The sequence below is a fragment of the Morchella sextelata genome, assembly GCF_020137385.1.
Source record: "Morchella sextelata strain SCLS chromosome Unknown scls_12, whole genome shotgun sequence".
NCBI lineage: Eukaryota > Fungi > Ascomycota > Pezizomycetes > Pezizales > Morchellaceae > Morchella > Morchella sextelata.
In genome coordinates this window covers 1,075,829-1,096,135 of record NW_025408627.1, presented here as the reverse complement: position 1 = coordinate 1,096,135, position 20,307 = coordinate 1,075,829, and the positions used below count along the sequence as shown (strand labels likewise).

Sequence of the window (20,307 nt, the reverse complement as noted above, 5' to 3'; positions counted from 1 at the left end):
ACTACATACCTAAATGTATTCATCGATCTTGGCTGTGCATGATATTTTGAATAGGCAACCAATGGTTTGTATAGTAGTGTACTGTCCAATAATTACACTTAGTATTCATCATCATCACCATAATCACCATTACTATCACCATCATCGATCATCATCATCATCATCATCATCGTCATCATCATCATTATTATTATTGTCATGTTACTAGTAGAATTAATCTATATTCAATGGAGCTTTATAGCTAGTTCGATCAAATCGGGTTGATAAGTTCACGGATCATCACTCACACTATACAGGGTCATGAAACCCACCATTCTTTTTTTTCTTCTTAGCTTCTCCGAATGCCTACCGGATTTAGATGTTCGGGTTTTGAAATTAAAGTTTTTATTATCTTATCATGACAGCCATCAATACCGGTCACTACCTCTAGCTAACGGAAGAAAACATCTGCTCAAATGCTATATCAAAGCTGCGATATGCGCAGAACTGACTCCTCGGAGTCCGCCGAAAATGCACCCAATCAGCACTCAGTTCACTATTCGAGCTCATGAGCTCAAACTTATCCTTGGAGTCTTGGCCAGTGAAGTATTAGATATTTGCATGATAAACGAGCAGTCAACTACTCGCGATACTATGTCATTTCAGCTACTATGCCTACATTCACTCTAGTTGTGTACTGAACTACCTAGTCTGAACTATTTTTGTACCCAGCTCTTCCACGTGTGCGGAGTCCGAGTGCAGCTTCATGAAACACGAATCCTGCTTGCTGGCCTTGCACACGAGATTTTAACTTGTCCAAAAAGTAATTACTGTGGCTTGTGGTGTGCGGTTCAAAAAGCTCCCAACACCACTAGCCTAGATCCGCTTTGAAAGTCTTAACCGACCTCTGCAGTATGCTAAGGTTTCAAGCTTGTTAGAGAGTTAAGTTGTGCCGTGCTGAGGGGGTTGCGTGGGTGACAACATCATATGCTATCACTCGATCCGAAACATGCACTGCATGTAGCTTTTTATCACGATGCAATATTTCCATACCCGATGGTAATTCCCAGGAGAGACAGCAGCTTATAGTCTGTATACGTGTCTATATTTTTCATCCGTCGAAGCGATACTTCCGATTTCTTTGAAGGTTATTACAATTTGAGAATCGTTGCACATATGTTCGCGGACCGGCAACAATTCGAACCTCCATGCAACCCAACTCCCTACATATGCAATGATAGAAGCTGGCGCTTGTGGGATCGATATACCGGGTACGTGCTTATGTACGTACGAATGCTTTTTTCCTTCTCTTTTCCTTTTCCAACGCCTAGCAGTCAGCCGACTGGGAGAGGATACTCGATGGAGCGTTCCGAAACCATCACTGCAGGCTTAATCCATGAAGACATCATTTCTTCTCGGGATATCCTTTCAATGCATTGTAGTAAAAAGATGGATGACGTCCCAAGCTATCTGACGGTCTCTAGTCCCTGACATACATGCAATCATCGATATAATTTAGAAATTGGCAGTTATTAATTGCGGAGTATTTTTTTGGGGGTGGGGGGAAAGATTAAAATTCTCAGGCAATGGTCCATGTGGGAGTAATTTTCTTATCAATTTCCCGAGTAGTTTTACGAGCATCGAGCTTGTGCTCCACACCCAGAAATCGAATCAATAATCATTGAGACATAATAGCACATGCAAGATTGCAAATCAGTTTCCTGGAAACATGTTTTACAAGCACAAGCAAGTCTAGGGTACTACAGAGCCAACGTCTTTCGGCTAGCCCTCGCCGCTCTAGTGCAATTGATCACCGCTGCTCTAGTTGTGCAATTATGCTCCCCACATGACCGCCATCATGGGTGGGGGTTCCTGGAAGAAAAGCGCAGGGACAATATCGGTCCATAGATAGAGTACCTAATGTCTATCGATCCCAAAACAGAATTCCTTCGCCGTTTCCAAAAAAAAAAAAAAAAAAAATGGATGACAATCGTCCATAGAAGCGCCACCATATTTCCATTTAGTTCAATTCCCAGGACAGTCAACGGAACGGGTCCACCGCGCCGGTTCTGTCCAGCTAGATGCACCTGACTATGGCCCGGTCTTCGCAGCGAGGAGTTTCGGGACGCGCTGGCTGGCTGGCTGGCTGGAAGGATATGAATGAAAGCACATTGTGAGATGAGGCGTTTGATACTACCCATGTATTAGTATTTTCCATCATAGCTTGATCAATGAGGGATTTTTGACGGCGAGAGGTGAGATGTCATGAAACAAAGATAATGGTCTGTTCTCATCATAGAGTATTGTGGAGAATATACACCTGAAAACAGGAAATATCCCGCCAATAGTTGCCGATAACCGCAATCCCGAGTAAATAAACTACTATAGCGTGCGATAACGGAGATCAGATTAAGCTATAGTGATAGCCAAGGGATACTGTTTTATGCGCTTTCTCCTGTTTTTTCTATCATAGGCTATACATAGATCAACTACTAACGGATAGTCATAGCCACATGATCTCCTTTGCAAAGCAAATAAGATCCATTTTAATTCTTTTGCGGTCAATAATCCTTGAAACTCAGCTTTTGGCGCGAGACTTGTATCCAGATTCCGGCCAATGAGAGCGCGCAAAGGCAAAGCACCAATCAGATTGGCTGGAGAGTGAATTCCCTAATATCATAAACCAAAACCAGCCACCGACTCGGCCGGAAACCGGAGGTCTCCTGCAGGCACATTAACGCGGATAAACCTTCTCCCATGGCAAGGTCGGTGGAGCTACGGTTGAGAAATGTCTCACCGCTGCTCCAGCCCTGGGGAGGATTTAGCGCGAGTGATGGACTGTGATCCAGGCTGATCTGCCTGGAAGCTTTTAACATGTGCTATACTATATGAGTACATTGAGATCTCAGTAGTAAGCTTTCGAGGACTCATGGCTTGTGTGCGTATTCACGTGTCTCGTATCCACAAGGCCTTCACACCACTACAGGGCGACAGCATCATCGCCATCATCATAATTCGATCACCTCGCTTCACACCGCAATATTCTCACAAACCTGCTCATGAGTATTTATAACACTTCTTTATAGGCTGTAGACGCCTAGGGCATGCCCCAAAGCCGTTAGTGACCAAGATCATCATCGAGTGATAATCCATGACCGAGATCACCATCTTGGCAATCTCCACCATAGCCAATCAACCACGTATCCAGGGCGCGCACTATGTCTTCTGCTGTGCCTTCCTCCTGTCATGAGGCAGAAGCAGGGGCACACGCGTCTCGCACCATTTGCATCAGTGAGCTAGGATATGCACCCAACGGCGTGGGTCGCGAAGGCTATGGATGAGATGGGGTCCAGCTTTCTGTAGCAATTTAGACCATACATAGCCCCTAGACTACTGAGGCAACTTTTCCCACTTCTGCCTTCTCCCGTAAATTCCTTATTGGGCTGCAGCGCTAATCACTCAGCCTGTCCTGCGGCGAACAACCAGAGTGCCGACCGTGATTCGAGGCTGCAAGCAGAATCTCACTAAACCGGTAATAGAACCCCAGCATCGTCAGATGCCAATTCCAGGTATCTGACTGATTAAGACATCGTCTAGAAACACAGTCATTGAGTACATGTTGTTGCCTGACAGCAAGCTGACCTGGTTATCGGGGTCCGTTTTCCCCGGGTTTTCATCTTCCGCGGACTTTTGTTTTTGGCCCCGTCAGAGGGTCCGAACCGAATCAGACCTTCTATTACTTTTATTTTAATTTCTAAGTTTGGAGCCCACTCTCAGAAGCTGAACTCTAATAAGATATGAAAATCTAATCTCGACCAGATAGTCATTGTATGCCGCTTAATACTCAAAGTTTTCTAATTAAAGTTTTATTGGTTAGTAGGGTGATAAGGGGAGATTTCTATGTGATTCAGAAATTTGGTTCGAAAATAATCGTGGGCCCGGTGGCGTAAGTAAATTTTGGTCGGAGGTGCATCGCATTCTGAAGATGTCGCCTGCTTACATAAAATCCAAATAATTTTAACTAAATAATCGACCCAAATAGGTTAGCTAATATTAGTTGATCAGAATAAGGAACCGACGTTGTGTACTGTACAGGCGGGTAACTAATCAATCACAAAACGACCTTAGCTTGGACAGTTACTGTCACACATAACTGGACGTTTGATAAACCATGTCAGCCTCTTGCTTGTGTCATTTTCAAAATTGGTAAGTCGTCCCTGTTAATTCCCTATTGAAAATAAGATAAAGTGGTGAGATTATTTCTCAGCCTAGCAATTGAGTATCACAGACGGGTCAGTGGCTTTCCAAGTTATAATTAAGAAACCCCAGAAAGCGATAGGTGCATGCGCGCGACCTATAGCCTAGGCTGTATGGTTGCAGAAAAAAATACATATGGAAGTTTATTCTTTTGTTGTCGCATGATGGAATCTTTCTCAATTTAGTTTCAATAACGGGTGTTTCCATAGATACCTACTGTTAATTCTTAGGCCGATTATATATTTGTGATTCCGTAAAGAATCTGTCATAAAGGTTGCCGTGCGAATATGAAGAGTTGTCGTGAAGCCGGTATTTTCGCTCTGCCAACTATCGGATTAGTGAATAAAGCAAGGTGAGAGATCTAAGCTCAGAGGTTTGGAATGCGACCGATCCGCTTGCATGCGTAACCGAACACTAGAGTATCGATATGCCACATTCAGATTATGCAGACTAAAACACGTGATGAATATTGCCGTTGAAACTTCTGACAGGTTAGTCAGTTCTATGCAATACGGCAGTTAGGAATTACCGGAAATGAGATGTGCGAATGCAGGAAGTTCGGAACCAGAGTTAGTTAACGAAACTTACCACCACGATCTGCAGATATTAACTGTCAACATGTAACAGCCGTCGCCCGAGTTTAACCAGCCAAGCGATTTACGAGTGTTTGTTGTTCCGATGGTAATTATGAATCGAATTCAATAAAATACGAGGTACGAAGGACCCCCACGATCGCACCAAACCGGCCTGTCACGGGTAATTTTGCGTTCGGGAACCTGTACGGAAAATAAGAAGCATTAGAATGTTTCTTGGACACATGATCGTAGAAACTCACATGTATAGATCTTGAAACGATAAATAACAAGTGGAGATGCAAGATCGTGTCCATTCCAATACCAACGTTCGCCAGCCGTTGAGGAAGGAGGAAAGCCACCGGAACCCGAAGGTACAACAGTGATACCCTGTTTGTAAGAAAGACATCGTGTTGCGAGTTCATCACGAACACCAAGTTCCCCGTGCGGTATTAGTTAGCAGCCTTACTATCCCTGCAACCACAAACTAAGCAGTTTTCGTAAATCTCAGACATGAAGGCTTCCTTTTGTGGAAAGGGTGCCCTGCTTGTTATTTGCCAATCTGTTGGTAAGTTTATTCGCTTAACCTGGTAAAAATCACTATCCATAACTTCATCGGTCTCATAATGGTTACCGTAGACGCTTGCTGCAAATCCAGAACCGCCCCTGTTATTCTTGGATTTTTCAGTTAATTGTCCGTGCGCTATGGGTAAGCAACTGAAACCGAACAAAAGGAACATAAAGTTGGCGTGCAGATCGGTTATCGAGGTGTTGCGCATAAACCTCATTTCGGTTGATGTCGGACTTGTAGTTTCAAACCTCTGGGCCCACGTGAACAGCGCGCGCTTCCAAAATTTCTTTTCTGTTCTATTTCTCTTTCCCGCAATTTGTTTCTCCTGGGATCCCTGGACAGTTTCGAGGTATATTCTTCGTTTTATTGCGATTTATGTGTTTTTTTAATTTTATTTGCGGCTTAGGCTCGTGAGATTACTGAATGTTCTTCTATGGCTGGCATGTGCAACTATCTGATGTGTGGTTTCGTTCCTGGTACCTGAAGTGACGTGCTGTTGCTGCGAGGGATGGGGGATCTAGAACAAGCGAGTCGATGAACTAGAAGGACCATCCATAGTAGGGATAGGCCAGGGACGACGACAGGACAAGACAAAACAAGAGAAATCAACGGAGCAAAACTCCAGAGCCAAAACAGCCAGACAAAACAAGTGACGATATTAGGAGGGGTGGGGACGAACTATGACACCTGCGTGTAGTTGCTTACAGCGATGGTGGTCGGGACCAAGCAGGGTTCGGAGCGAAATGAAGCAATGAAGATCAGTCGAGATGAGATGAGATGAGAGCGCCCGAAGGATTTGGCGAGAAGATTTTCTGCGACTAACCCGTGCTCCCGCGTTATGCGTCCGCGTGAGCACGACGACCCATCCCATCGCGTCTGCCGTCAAAAACAGACTCATTCTCGTCCGTGCTTTACCTGATCCGATATCAATGAGATATCAATTGTCAACAAGCGGCCCGTACCCTGCCTATGGTTCGAACCCTTAATAATCTCAAGCCCCGTCCTGCGAACGCCTTGCCGTATTCTTTTATATGGGATCGAATTCTTGAGTGTGATATCTGGCTACGCTTGCTTTTCCCCTCTGGGGACCGGGATCGTGGTGGCGGAGGCTCCGCGGGATAGTCTTTTAGGCCGACACGGGAGGACTCGGAGTAAGGGATTGAAGATCGGGTTCATAAGAGGAGATGGAGATAAAAAACAATTCTTCGGCCCTGTGAGACGCGGACGGTGAGACGCGGACGGTGTCCGGAGAGACATTGATGTGGATATCGAGACTCAAATGTCGCGATGGCTCGTCAAGCACATTGATTAAGCCTGGGAAAATCGATAGGAAAGAAAAGATATCTGTCTGGAAACCAGCTGATATTATCGCAGAATACTAGAATATCAGAACTACATGCCCAATTCTTGATAGAGCCTACAAGACCACCTTGCGAAATGACAACAGATGATCTGAGTTTGCATAGAGCTGTGCATTATCAGACTTTGCCTACATACATACATACATGTACTAGGCATAATAGAGTACTAGAGTAGAGTACCTTGTACTTACATTCTCCTACGCATGTAGGCTTCTTTTTCCCTACAGCTCCAGGTTACAGGATGTACCTTTTGTCGTCACTTTCTATGTTTTTCCTTGATTCAAAATGCTGCGGACGACATCACGTTGCGCCCAGGGAAGGTAGGTACATATTTCACATTTGAAGTGAAACTGGATTCAACCAATCGGGATGCCCCACGAAGCACCCAGCCACCGCCATTCTCGTGATGACTAACGAACACATCACATCACAGCAGCCTTTCGCGCGCGGAAATAATCTGCCACACCGGCTATGGTTGTCCGATAGTGTGGGTCGGAATGCATTTCTTGAGACACTTACCCCAAGTCTTTCCCCTTTTCGATTTTTCGCGTGTTGCCTCCACACTTCTAAGGCTTCGGTGCGTCGCTGGGCGTTGCTGAGTGTTTTTACCAATCAAAGTGCCATCTCATTTCCAAACCCAAACCCTGCCCAGCCAAAAAAAAAAAGTCCTATTTGGCCTTGCCCTGCTACCCCCGCTGCCATCTCCAGAACTTCTTCGTTGAATCCCAGCCTCTCGCGCCCAATCATATTTCAGTTGGCCCCTCCCCCCCCCCCACCTTTAGAGAGAAAGGAAAAAAAAAAAAGGTTGTTGCTGCTCCCCAAAAAATAGCAAGGTGAAATCCCAAGAATCTGTTACCCTTCGTCATATCTCATTCTTCAGGCTGTACTGCTCTGAATTTTTTTGACCGTCTGATTAGACTGATTATCTGTCCTGCGTCTGTTCCGTAGGGCTGGGAACCCGTGTGCGCTCAAAGGGTCGGCTGCTGACTTCTGACTGGCTGCACAGGTAAAGCAGCTGACTTTGCTGCTACCGAATCCGCCCTTTTGACTGTCACCCTGACGAATTATCAGAGTCTATTTGTGGGCTTCTTTCGAACTCAGGGTACAGACCACACACTAGTCTACTAAGGAAAGAAGAAGAAAAAACCCGTACCTGGTGGGAGGCAGCAGCAACTGTGAGTAGGTAGTCGCAGTAGTAGCAGTCGCATCAGCGGCAGCAGGAACAGCATCGACAACAGCACCACACACCGGTACGGTACCAACTGTTCCGTCATCAAGCAGCAGAAGAAGCACGACGAAAACAATCCGCGCCAGGGTTGTAAATCTTCGGGGCCGTAACTTAACTTTCACCACCCCAGCTGGGCAGTGTTTGAAAAGAAGAAAAGAAAAAGGTAAAGAAAAAAAATTACAATAAAATATCCCTTGAAAATTCGATAGTTAGTTGAGATCGGCAGTGTTGTAGTGTCGTGTTCTGCACTGCATAGACCGACTGCCAGCGCATCACCCTCCCAATCAGCGTGCATCCTCACTGCCGCATCGCAAGCTAGAACGGTTGCTAATCATAACTCCCCATTATTACTTCCTACGCAGTCTTCCACCCTAGAATCCGTCCAATTCCAGGTCCTCCAATCCGACACAGGAACTTTCATCGTCATCATACTTTTCTACAATTTAGGCGTTACTACTACTCTCTGCAAAGTACCTTTATCCCCAGCAGTCTTTCACTGGAACGGAGAAACATTGTGTGCGAAACGCTCGGGCATCTCGACCTCAGTATCATCATACAGTTCCTTGCTGGTACTTTCGCTTGAAGACCACTCAACGCCAGCCATCAGAATCTGTTCATCAATTGGCTAGGTAGAAGATCAGCCTCTTCAGTACGATTTCCCTTTTAACGCCTCCCCCGCGCTCTTTGCTCCAAGTCACTAACACATCACTCAAGCTGCAGGTTGCCCCCCCATCCCATTACGAAGTACCCACGCACACACACCCCACCAACACCACCACTACCAGCGGCCTTCGAATTTTCTTTCCGCAAAATATTTGGCCAACGCAACAGACAGACACGTGCTTTGCTCTGCAATTTTTTGGAACGAGGAAAGGAAAAAAAAATTAAAAATAACAAACCCACCCCAAACGAAGGTTTGTCTGGAATTGAGACATTCTACGGCAGATTTTGCACAGTCGCTGGCAACAACCTGTTACAGAACATAGTATTCTGACGTTCACGAATAAGGCAACAGCCGGGTTCACGTTCTTCGTAGTTTGTGACGGGAAGCTCCACTACTGCACCTTGGGACCGGCCAGCCACTTGACTTGCGACAACTAGTTGACGAACCGTCATTGTTGTACTTACTTGCACGCTGGATTTTTTGAAAGCCTCAAGCTTAAGACTCATCAGTTCACAACCTGTCAGTTAAGCTCTATCTACCTTGCCGCCTACTATAGCTTATAGACCTTGCTGCCTCTTCCCGCACGGTTGCGTTCCTGACAGATTCTCCGCATTTACCCCATCCAGTCATTCTTCTCTGAGCCCACCGTGGTGTCTTTGAGATAACATTCGACATATCGCGTCGTCGCGTCTTACGTTGCTACGGAATTCACGGCTTTACGAGACACACACAGAATATCAACTATCCTCAAACTTTAATCGTTCGGCCAACATCCAGTTGTCACATCAGAAAATAAGATATCAACACTGAGTGGAAGCTCAAAGAGACATCAATATTTCCACAGAATACTCAGAGGCATTTTGAGCTTCATCATTCAGACCTTCCAAAATGGATGCAGCATACGCTAGATTTACTCCACAACCCCATCCATCACATCTTCATGCTACAGCAGCATACTCGCCACAGAACACTGGTAGTGGGATTGGTGGGGGAGGATCTCATCACAATAACGCGAGTATGCATCCGCCAGGAAACCAACATTCTCCAATTCAAGGCCAAGGACACCCTTATTACCAAAACTACCTGGGAAATACAGGAACATACTATATGTCCAGTGATGCGATGAATCTCAAGGGAAATGGCCCACAGAGTGTACAATCACCCAGAATGAATGCCGCAGCAGTGAAGGTTAAGCGGGAAGGAACACAAAACAGGTCTCCACAAATGGCTGTAGCTGCTACAAACCAGGCTGGACCTCAGCAAGCTATACAACCTCCGAATCAGCAAGTGCCCCAACAGCAGGCTATGGGTGCACCTCAGCGAAGGATGAGCCAACATCAAGCTCCCGCTGGGACTCCTCCTATGCAGCATGCCCAGCCAGTAAATAACACAAGAACCTCAGCTCCTCCGCAACCGCCAGCAACCCAGCAAGCTCCCCCACCCCCACCACCTCAACAACAACCCCCAGCTCCTACACAGCCGGTGCAACAATCACCAATGCATCCGCCTGTACAACCTCACCAACAGTCTCCAGATCTTGTGCCGGCGGAAGAATCACCTCTTTATGTTAATGCCAAGCAGTTTCACCGAATACTGAAGCGTCGTGTTGCTCGTCAGAAGCTCGAAGAAGCTCTTAGGTTAACGTCGAAGCAACGAAAACCATATCTGCATGAATCCCGGCATAACCATGCAATGAGACGGCCCAGAGGGCCTGGTGGAAGATTCTTGACTGCAGATGAAGTTGCGGAAATGGAGAGACGAAAGAAGGATGAGGAAGTAAATGCTGGAGCGGGAGCTGGAAGTAACAACGTGCAAGCTGGTGCAGTGAAGGGTAAAGAGGCGGACAAAATGAACCCGAACAGCAACGTGAACCGAACACCTAATCGGCAACCCCACCCTATGGGGGCTGGAACTGGAAATAATACGACGCCAACTAGTGGTGGGATGAAAAGGAAGGCTCCAGGAGGCTTGTCGTCTGGCACTCCTGGAAAAAAGCCAAAAACAGTTAATGGTAGATTGTCTCTTCCCAATATGCCGAGTGAGAGCGACGATGATGATGTTTTGGGGGGTATAGATGAGGAAGACTAGACCATCGGTGATGGGGGTTCATCTAAAACGATTTGCGTTAAATCCACGAACTCGCCAAAATACTCCAACGTTCCTTCGAGACCTTCGACAAAATCGAAGATCCCAATATATATCCATCCTATCGACCCCAAGACGCACATCATTTAGCTCTTTAAGTCCTTTTCACGAAGTTGATGACGATACGAGCTCCACGAGCACTTTTCATAAGATCTTTTCCATCACTGGACATGGATCAAGTATAACACACATGCTCCAAAGTTTCCTGTGACATTCTCTATTCTCTATTCGTTGGGCATTTTCTTTTGTTTTGCATTTTCTTTATTTAGCGTGTTTAGGAATTTTATATCAACGGTTGTGATTACAGAGTTTTTGGGCACTGGTGTATCCAGAGTGGTTGATTTATTTGGTTCTGGTTTTTATATCTTATATCTCATCTCAAAGTTTTGGACTTCTAATTTCTTTTTGGATATCTCACTTCAAACCCAAATGTTCTTTACCTTTCTACCTTTTGCCTTCATCTGATTCGCTTTGGCACCTTGCATCTGTTTTTGTTACGCTTTCACTTCTCTCCAAATTGAGCCTTGGGGCCAGGTAATGAGGGCGTGGCACCCTTGACTATCATACCCTGACCGAAGATCTTAACGACACACGAGATGGACCAGGCTAATACTTAAATGGACGATACTCTTTTACTGCGATGACAAGATGGAAAGCGAAGAAATCAAATCAAAAAAACTTGAAAAATAAGGGTAAAGGAGAAAAAAAGGACACAAAAAAAGATATGGGAGAAAACTTATCAAAAAAAAAAATGGGTGAAGTCACGGTTTGGCGGATTTTCCTTTATAATGGCTCTTGGATGGTTTCCTCTGGGTTTTCTGGGGCTTTTTTTTTTCTTTTCTTTCGTTCCATTTCTTTATTTTATGGAGTAACATTCTAAGATCTTGGGGAAAAAACAAAATTTCGGCGAAGAGGTTGTCAACAATGGGTCTCTTTCTGGTTTTTGGTTTCTGGTATATTGGGGTCTGTTCTTATGGTTTCTGGAGGTTTTCATTATCACTGGGTGGGGTATACATTCGCTTCTTTCTTTATTATCATTATTAGCGAATTATTCTTGCTTTCGCCTTATATCCTTGGTTCAAATGCCTTTTTCGGTTTGGTTTATATTTTGGTTTGTTTATGTTTATGTTGGTGTTTCTGTGAGAGTGGTTTTTCAGCAAGCGAGCAAGGTTTTCATTACTACAATTTCCTTCTTACTGCTATTATTATTATTATTATTATTAGTTTTCGGGAAGACAAGATCTACTGTATAACTAGCAACACGGGATTGAGGTCAGGGAATCGAAATCGATTGATCACTGCAAGATCCGAAAGCTGTCGGGATGCTCTTTTTCTCTCGTCCGATGCGAGTGAGCATGTTTAGTGATATGTATTCACCTGGGAAGTACCGTCTTAGTACTACATGTAGATACATGTAATTTTCTTCACTTTTGATTTCAATTGTCTTGCCATGGCGATGTCCACGTGCCCGCTCGGTGGATTCTGATAAACTTCGCATGTCACCATGTTTCTTCGGTTGTGTCACTCCTCTGAATGCCTGCTGAAACAGCCCACGGTACGGCATAAGTTCCGTCTGCCGTTTTCTCTCTTTCTCCCTAGCCCAGTTTCTTATTATTGTTCTTTGGCGATGAGATCTCACGGCGGTACTGTTTTTGTTACCCCGTTATCGCCCGGGAAGCTTGAGCCTCAGATTTTCTCGTCCTAAGAACTGGCCAAAAGAAAAAGAAAAAGCTTATCGTTCCGACCACGTACACGCGCATCACACACACCCATCGAGAAATACCCGAAGGGAAAGAATAGAGAGAAGGGAAAAAAAGCGAGAAACAGGTTTCAAAAACTAAGAGGGTGTGTTCTGCGAGAATTAATGAGAGCCATGGTTTCCATTACTCATAACTCCAAAAAAACTCAAGACTTGTTTGATTCCCTTTCCGCCTATTTCCGCCGGTTTGAATAAACTCTCATTGGTGATATCTGCCGTTTTTTTTTTATCGTATTATCATAAGTTGGTACAAAGCACAGCATATAGGCAATGGAACAGCCGGCCGGCTCATGCAAGGACGGCAAACCACAAGAGACTGGGGGCGTAGAGTAGGTACATGTAGTTACTTTGCATGCCTAGGTATTCCTAGGCAAGTACACAATTGGTAACGGGGCAATAACTGGACATGGTTTGAAGGCACAGTAAGCAATAAGTGTATCAGAGTTACAGGAAGCCCGGGATGATCATGATGTCTGTATTGAAACGCTAGCTCGTCGATTTCGATGATGACGGTCAGGGATCATGCATTCCCTGGGCCTGTTAGTGCTATGATCTTCTGTGCTTCAGTAGCCCAATTTACTACTGGTTTCTTTGTTTTGAAAGAATGGTAGAAAAATTGTTTATCCACCTACAGATGTCTGATACTTCCTACAAGGGGCCCGGGAAGAGGAGTAGAGTATGATCAGTTGCATTGCAGCTGACGCAGTAAACTCAACCGTCACCTTTTCTTAGGCGAGCGAATTATTTTTTCCTAAAATTTATGTGGACTGCTACTATTGGGGATCCAAGGCAGTACTGCATCCCCCTCGAGTACAGTGTTGATCGTCGAAGTTACATGCCTCTTTTCAAACATTAGATAAGTTACAGGCCGGTGCGGCATACCCTATGTGTCTACAATTACTAAAACTCGAAGGCGGGGGAAACATGAACAGGTAGATTTTTTTTCACTTTATCAGCCCCGACCCTTGACAATTGCACTTAGTTATCATAGTGCGATGTGAGTTTCGTGTAGATACGTCTTGGAGTCTTGTAACAAGATTTTTACGATATTACTTGCCTAGTGAGGTGTCAATGATGCCAAGACCTTTGCAACAGCACCGTTAGTTACATGTAGCTCTGAACAATAATGCGCACGTTCGTGGCCGCATTTCAACCTTGTAGCACTAAAAGCCCTTATCCTCCATAGTGGGGCTCTCCTCAACAGATGCAACTCACAGTAGTCCCAAACAGCCTCGCTTCGTAGTACGATTCAATATCACAGCATTCTCGGACGAACTTTATCACAATCATTTATCTGCTACATACCCTACGGCTAGTACATACATCTACAGATTGTTATCACAGCCTCCTTCGGCATCACGAATTTTGCCTTTCTTATGCGGTTGAGATCTCAACAGTATTTTGCTCTGACCCCCTCTGAGTTGGGATGGTCTCAGCAAATCACCAGGAAAGGGATTGATGTTTAGCGGATTTGATAATTAATTCTTAAGGCAAGGCGATTTCAGCCAGTGCTCCCGGCTAGGTATTAGCTTCCGCTCAGATGCTTCTTCTCGTAATGATTGTATTGTATGTACTTATGGATTGATTTTTTTTTTTTTTTTACAGAAAGCTGCTCGAAGTTTTGTGGCACGTGATGTGGAGTTCAGTCTAAAAGATCTTGAAATCCGTCTTCTACGGAAACATGGGTCAAATAACATCCTCTTAGGCGATACCTCGGCCTATGTTTTACGGAATTTCGGCCGCCGATGTCACAAGGATTACTTTAGTATACAGCAGTAGTATCTACTTGTATGTATGTATTTTGACGTCGCCTGATCACGAGGAAATGTTTCGATATCTTGTCCTGTAACGCACAACCCCTGTCGTAAACGTTATCATATTAATTTAATGTGCAATAGGATCTGCGAACCAGAGTTGAAATTCTCAACGGTACCAGGGCTGTATCGAGTATCTCGAGTTCCAGAAGTTTTGTGGACGTGGCCTTTCAGAGATGACCGGGACCGGATAAATAATGATCCTCGAAATATCTCTTCGAATGGCGTTCCGGTTCTGCAATGACATCATGATATTATCTATCACTATAATCATATTAGGTAGCAGAGTATAAGCTCATCTGGGCGAGGTGCTAGCAAAAAATATATATAGCTTATGGATCTATAATTATTATCGACAAGGTAACAAAGAGGATGTGCGTGTCGCCGAAGAGAGATTTGTAGCGTGTCAGAAGAGTATACAGAACTTTAGAGCGCAGTTTGTGATGTTGTTTGCTTGTACTACATTCACACACAGTTTGTAGTCTAGTCCAAAGTCGTACTAACTGTAATCATTGAGTTACTGTTACTGTCCCGCGGTTGCGCTTAAGTCACGATACCTTACCGTCCTCACGTGGCGCGTAACTCACTAAACTAAAAAAAAATTCACAAGAGGATTTGCGCGCACCTGGGGTTTATAAAACGTTAGAAAAATGAATATGCCGAGTTCCTTATCGTAGCACAGATTCGGACGAAAAGAAAAAGAAAAAAGATAGTGCAGGGAGGAAGTAACTGCCAAAAACAAAAGTGGAAAGATGTGGCATATGCAGTATCGGTAGTCCTCGTAATTGGACTACGGTACACATATGTATGTATGTACTCGCAATTTTTTTGGCGTTTCCGGACTGAACTGGGTCTGCATATGGGCGAAAATCGTGCATAAGAACCATATTTTGGTGGTATGCAGACCCAGTCCAGTCCGGAAACGCCAAAAAATTGCGAGTACCTCTATCCACAGCACCAGCATGATACCTCAATAACGGCCTTAGCCTCCTACTTGGGATTTACACGCTTCTCGCTAGAGTAGGTACATAGCCCCGAGTACCTAGAGTACGTATATGTACCTAGAGTATGTGGAGTACTCTAGAGTAGAGTACATACATATACATACATACATGTGCCTACTCTACCCAAAAGAAATTTACGCCGCCCCCGCTTCGCCGACGGCCAACGGGGTATCGCTGCCTCGCGTTGGCTGTAGTGCCTGGATATAACTATTCTTTCCTACCCGTCAATCGTTGGGGACTCAAACACTACAGGTATAAAAGCTGATTTTTGTGGTACCACTGCCGCATAAAATGGCCCAGATAGTCACGTAGTATGCTTCATTATGGAAAAAGCCGGACGTCCCAGTTTCTCCAGTTTAAATGGGGTCATCGCGGTCTGGGCGGCTATCAGTTCCAGGCATATAATGAAGACATGACCTAAAACCAAACTTATTTTCCTTTGAGGAGAGGTTTAACATAAAAAAAGAAACTCATTAGGGGTTTACTCGCGTCTGATACAATTCTTTATCTCTAAAGGGCTGTTTAAACATTTAGCTTTATCTTCTTTGCACTTATTTGGGCAGAGACATAAAAAAGAACAGGGATCTGATGCTAATAACGCTCAATGGGAATTAGGATCAAGAAGACGATGGTCTAATGGCTGATACTGTACATTGCACATGCGCCTTGGCCTTGGCCTTGACCTCAAACTTGAACCCGGATATATCGAAATTCTTCCTAAAGCGAAGACTCTAGCCGTTGCTCATGCGATATCCATTTTATCGTCATCTTTCTTATTCCCACTCGAACCTTCACCGTCGTCTTTCTCGTCGTCCTTCAACAAGGGTGTGCTCTCATCCTCTTCTTTGATTCCCGATAATCCCGAGCCTTCGCTTTCCTTCTTCTCTTTATCTGCCTTCTCTTTCTCTTCTTTTGCCAACCTAGCCTTTTCCTCTTCCATAGACATTCTAAGCGCCAGAGCCAGTTCTGGATCCAAGCTAGGATCAACTCCGAACTCAAACGCCCCAGCACCTTCTCCGGAACCAGAACCTTCACCACCCGCACCACCGGATTGCGCACTTCCGGCTTCGCCCAAGATCGGAGTAGTAACAAGAAGGTCTGAGAGAAGATGAGGGCCGGGAGGAATTGTAGCGAGGTGAGAATTATCATTAGAGTTGATGGCATCAACGAAGGCTTGAAGTTTGGTGGTATTTTCTGAATCGACCTCTCCAAAGTTGATAAAGTCTATCGCGATATTGTTCTTTTTCATCTTCTTGGCAAGCTTGACAAGTGTCTTTTCATCTTCGGTGATGGGCGATCCGACAAAAACAATGATACGTTGACGTTGCGCTTTGTTTTGGCGGTGCTTCAGCGCAAGCTGTGAACCCTGAAGTCAGCATACTTGCTACCAAGGTTCCTCGGCACCAAATTCACATTACATGCAATAAATACATATTATGCCCTATATCGAGGACCTTTAAGGATATATATTTGACTTACCCCTGCTACCTGAATCCCTGTAGTTAAATGAGTTCCTCCTTTTATCTTGGTATCATGTATTCCGGTCAATATCTTCCCAACATCCGTTGTCAGCGTAACCAACACCTCCGGGCCTTTTCCACCCATCGTCATCAGTCCGACAGAAGATTCGGGATTTGCTTGGGTTTTGGCCTCAAAAATGAGTGTGACGGCATCAGCTTGAGCTCCGAAACGGGTTGGTCTGATTCAGGTATTTTATCAGCCACAAGCTCTACATTTAATCAAAAAATCCAGAGAGCGGTAGAAAGCATACGAATAGTCCCCATTTCTACTACTCTCGCTATTGTCGATTCTATATGTTGTTAGTAAGCTTCTGAAACAAAGTTCAATACATCCAAGGAAGACGAACATGATCATAGTAGCCTCCAGCACCATAGTTAAAGCTGTATTGGATATGAATTATATAAAGAGAGATGGTGTAGATGAAGCTGATACTGGGTTGTAATTTGAGTTGATGGCGATGATGGTAATGGTTGTGGTTGTGGTGATGGAGGGGAGGTCGAACGCTAGAGTAAGCTATCCGGAGGTGCAAAGCACAACCCACCTTCAACTTACAATCGTGAAGTGGGTTACCCGGCCATACGCCAAGCATTATTAGCAGGCTTCTTTGTCGTGTTTGTTTGTTCAGAACGCGACATCCTAATCAACTACACTCTATACTTGGCTAACAATTACGCGTTCGTCCGGCTTCCTCCAGATACAGGAAAAGGAACTAGAATTCGTGGTATTAGAAGATATTACAAGGAAAAGTGTTCTAGAAAAATGGCTCCACTCCGCCGTAAGAAGGGCGCTTCACCGACAGCTTCTGCCTCGCCATTACCAATTCCACAGCTATCACCCTCACGACAAGTGGCCATAAAGACACCCATGAAGTCGCCTTTGCGCCAGGTACGTCTTGCTGGAGTTACAAAGAACCAGAAAATGGTTTTAATAGAAAATCTGGACCTAGAGTGTACGTTTGTGGGACCTTATATGAAACCTCGAAAGACTGTCTAACTTGTATAGTAACTGAGCGAGCTAAGAAACTTCGTTCCCAATGTGCGATGCAAGCGCAGGCCCTCAAACAAAGGATCGAAATGCGCATTAATAGAGTACCAAAGAAACTATGGGATGTTACAATGGGGGAATTACTCGCACAACATGGACCCGTCGCTGTTACTGATGGACCAGTGTCAGCCAAGCTGAACTCTGCAGCGGTCAAAGAATTCGTGGAGGATATAAAGAGGCTGAGGTTTTATTATTGTATCCTCTTGTCGTCGTACCATTACTAAGTGTATCTTCAATAGCGGGGGAGAAGAAGGAACAGAAAGTCCCCAGTCAACACGCCTTCTGGTCCAGAAGAAAAGGGTCACTAAGAATACAGTTTCTGCCCGGGAACAAATGCCACCACCACCTATTCCTGCTACCGCAAATACACCCCGCCCCCTCGCCCTTTCGCCTTCAAAACCCAGCCTTCCCTCAGCATCTACTCTCCCGTCTTCTTCCACCAAGACTAATAAAAATACAACCTCTAAGGCACCAGCCCGGGTTATAAGAAATATACCCTCCAGCCCCCCCTCAATAGCATCCTCCAGTCGATCTTCTTCCCGTGCAACGACCCGCTCATCTTTAGATGCTACTTTCACTAGCGCGGAAGTTGGTCAAGGTGCCGTGAATCGCGAGGCAAAAAGTTCGCAGAGTAAACCCAAAAATGCGGCGGTAGCTTCCACGGGTTCAGGGTTGAGACGGGGTGGCGTGAAAGCTACGGGAAGCAATGGTAGCTTGAAGGAAAATCGAGTTGAAGGTATAAAGAAGGAGGTGGGCTCTATAATAAAAGCTACCAAGAGGGATACGAGTGCGTCCTCAAATGGGGGAAGAGTCCTGAGGTCGAGAAGGTAAGAAAGTTAAGGAGGGAATTAGTCACTGGATCAAGAGGGTGTCGAATTGCCTATTATTCGAGTAAACTAGTTAGTCCGGTTTCTGGAATTATGGACGACTTCAACTATAACATATTTTGAGGGAAATAATTTTCATGACGAAATGATAGCGGGAGTTTTTTCTTTCCTCTTTTTTCTTTTTCTTCATATTGGTGTTCCTTCCTGTTACTGTTTGATAATATTTTGTTCATTTGTTTTTTATTTTTGGGCGATTCTTGTCAATCGGGTTTGTTATAGTTGGTCTTTTTACATACCGGGATGATTTTATTGGAATAAATTACGAGGTGGTTATATTATATGCTGTATAAATTTAAGTGACTTTTCAAAATTTCTGTCCAGAGTGAAAACATACATGTATTTAGGGCCCGTTTGGCAACGGGGTCGACTTGTTAAATTTTGGTGGGGAATGACTTATCCGTGAAATATTGACTTTTGAAAAGTTTTGAGTGTTTGGCAACACATTCTGTCCAGTAGATTTGTAATACAAAAGTCAACCAAAGTCAACAAACCGACTGAAATAAAAAAGCTGCTTTTGTTTCCTGTTGCTACAATATCACTCCAACCCAACCACATTTGGTTAACTTGACTTGTTAAACGATAGGTAATCTACTTTTCTAGAAAGCAACTCGTCCTCTCCACATAAGTGACCCGTTGGTAAGTCCGTTGCAACGCCTTAAACTGCCAAACAGGCCACTAGAACAATGACGTCACAGCCTACTATTCAGCCACTCGACCGGTATCTTTAATGGGAGTAGTGAGGTTGAGCGTTGGTGTCATTAGCATCCACTGCTCTGTCTTAGTGTGATGTAGTTGGTGTGATGTAGTTGTGGCTTGCTGTGGCAGACATTTAATACCTTTTTGGCCATTCAGGAGTTCTTCCGGCACTTTTTACTCTGAGATATATTTAGTAGGACGCGGGGCAGACTAAGGGATAGAGGACCGTGCACGATTTCTAGTTGACTGCGGTACAGTCACTCACGGGGTGAAGGCGGATCCTGTCTGATGGCGGTCAGGGATTTGAGGCCAATAATAGAGTTAACTTTGAGACGCCAAGGGGAAATTACTGCAAACACAACCATCAGACAGGATCTGCCGTCACTAGGTGAGCGACTGTAGTGATCACTAACGGTGCGAATTATACCGCACTTTCACTTTCGGCAAACACTTCCCTTTTTCGGGCGTTAACGGGTGTAAAGTGCAGCCAACAATTCGAATATATTATTTATTTGTGACAGTCAGTATAATCATGATACAATTTAAAAATCAGAAAAAATACCAGGAACTAACGTTTAAAATTTTACCTTAACCACGGTAGAATTGATGTAGGGCGTTTTGTTCTTGGAAAATGTGCTAATACTTCGAATTTGTATGGGGTCTTGACAAAATCTGCCCAAATCTCAAAATCTACGAATTGAAAGCCACATAACCCCTTAAATACATGTATTTGATGAATGGAGATACTTTGTATTGAAATGTATACTTTTAGGTAGTTCTTAAGTAGCACATCCTTCTATCCCAA

At 44.6% G+C, this 20,307-nt stretch overlaps 5 protein-coding genes across 5 annotated transcripts; 3 read left to right on the top strand and 2 right to left on the bottom strand.

The window, feature by feature from the left end:
• Positions 1 to 3,996: 3,996 nt before the first annotated feature.
• On the bottom strand, positions 3,997 to 5,233 carry H6S33_002173 (uncharacterized protein; the record flags this gene model as incomplete). Its single annotated transcript, XM_044833532.1, has 8 exons — positions 3,997 to 4,000; positions 4,068 to 4,082; positions 4,150 to 4,196; positions 4,370 to 4,407; positions 4,454 to 4,556; positions 4,624 to 4,650; positions 4,980 to 5,012; positions 5,072 to 5,233. 8 exons carry the CDS (start codon positions 5,231 to 5,233, stop codon positions 3,997 to 3,999), a joined length of 429 nt encoding a protein of 142 aa, XP_044693316.1.
• A 1,913-nt stretch (positions 5,234 to 7,146) lies between these two features.
• On the top strand, positions 7,147 to 9,297 carry H6S33_002172 (uncharacterized protein; the record flags this gene model as incomplete). The annotated part of the gene is made up of 10 exons (XM_044833531.1): positions 7,147 to 7,227; positions 7,658 to 7,746; positions 7,812 to 7,842; positions 7,924 to 8,131; positions 8,203 to 8,537; positions 8,598 to 8,617; positions 8,683 to 8,882; positions 8,977 to 9,003; positions 9,120 to 9,151; positions 9,235 to 9,297. The coding sequence occupies 10 exons, from the start codon at positions 7,147 to 7,149 to the stop codon at positions 9,295 to 9,297; spliced, it is 1,086 nt and encodes a 361-aa protein (XP_044693315.1).
• Positions 9,298 to 9,520: 223 nt separating this feature from the next.
• On the top strand, positions 9,521 to 10,720 carry H6S33_002171 (uncharacterized protein; the record flags this gene model as incomplete). Its single annotated transcript, XM_044833529.1, has 1 exon — positions 9,521 to 10,720. The coding sequence occupies one exon, from the start codon at positions 9,521 to 9,523 to the stop codon at positions 10,718 to 10,720; it is 1,200 nt and encodes a 399-aa protein (XP_044693314.1).
• Positions 10,721 to 16,096: 5,376 nt separating this feature from the next.
• Positions 16,097 to 17,247, bottom strand: H6S33_002170 (uncharacterized protein; the record flags this gene model as incomplete). Its single annotated transcript, XM_044833528.1, has 4 exons — positions 16,097 to 16,711; positions 16,834 to 17,053; positions 17,126 to 17,164; positions 17,222 to 17,247. The coding sequence occupies 4 exons, from the start codon at positions 17,245 to 17,247 to the stop codon at positions 16,097 to 16,099; spliced, it is 900 nt and encodes a 299-aa protein (XP_044693313.1).
• A 387-nt stretch (positions 17,248 to 17,634) lies between these two features.
• On the top strand, positions 17,635 to 18,750 carry H6S33_002169 (uncharacterized protein; the record flags this gene model as incomplete). The annotated part of the gene is made up of 3 exons (XM_044833527.1): positions 17,635 to 17,824; positions 17,878 to 18,103; positions 18,159 to 18,750. 3 exons carry the CDS (start codon positions 17,635 to 17,637, stop codon positions 18,748 to 18,750), a joined length of 1,008 nt encoding a protein of 335 aa, XP_044693312.1.
• Between the last annotated feature and the right edge of the window lie 1,557 nt (positions 18,751 to 20,307).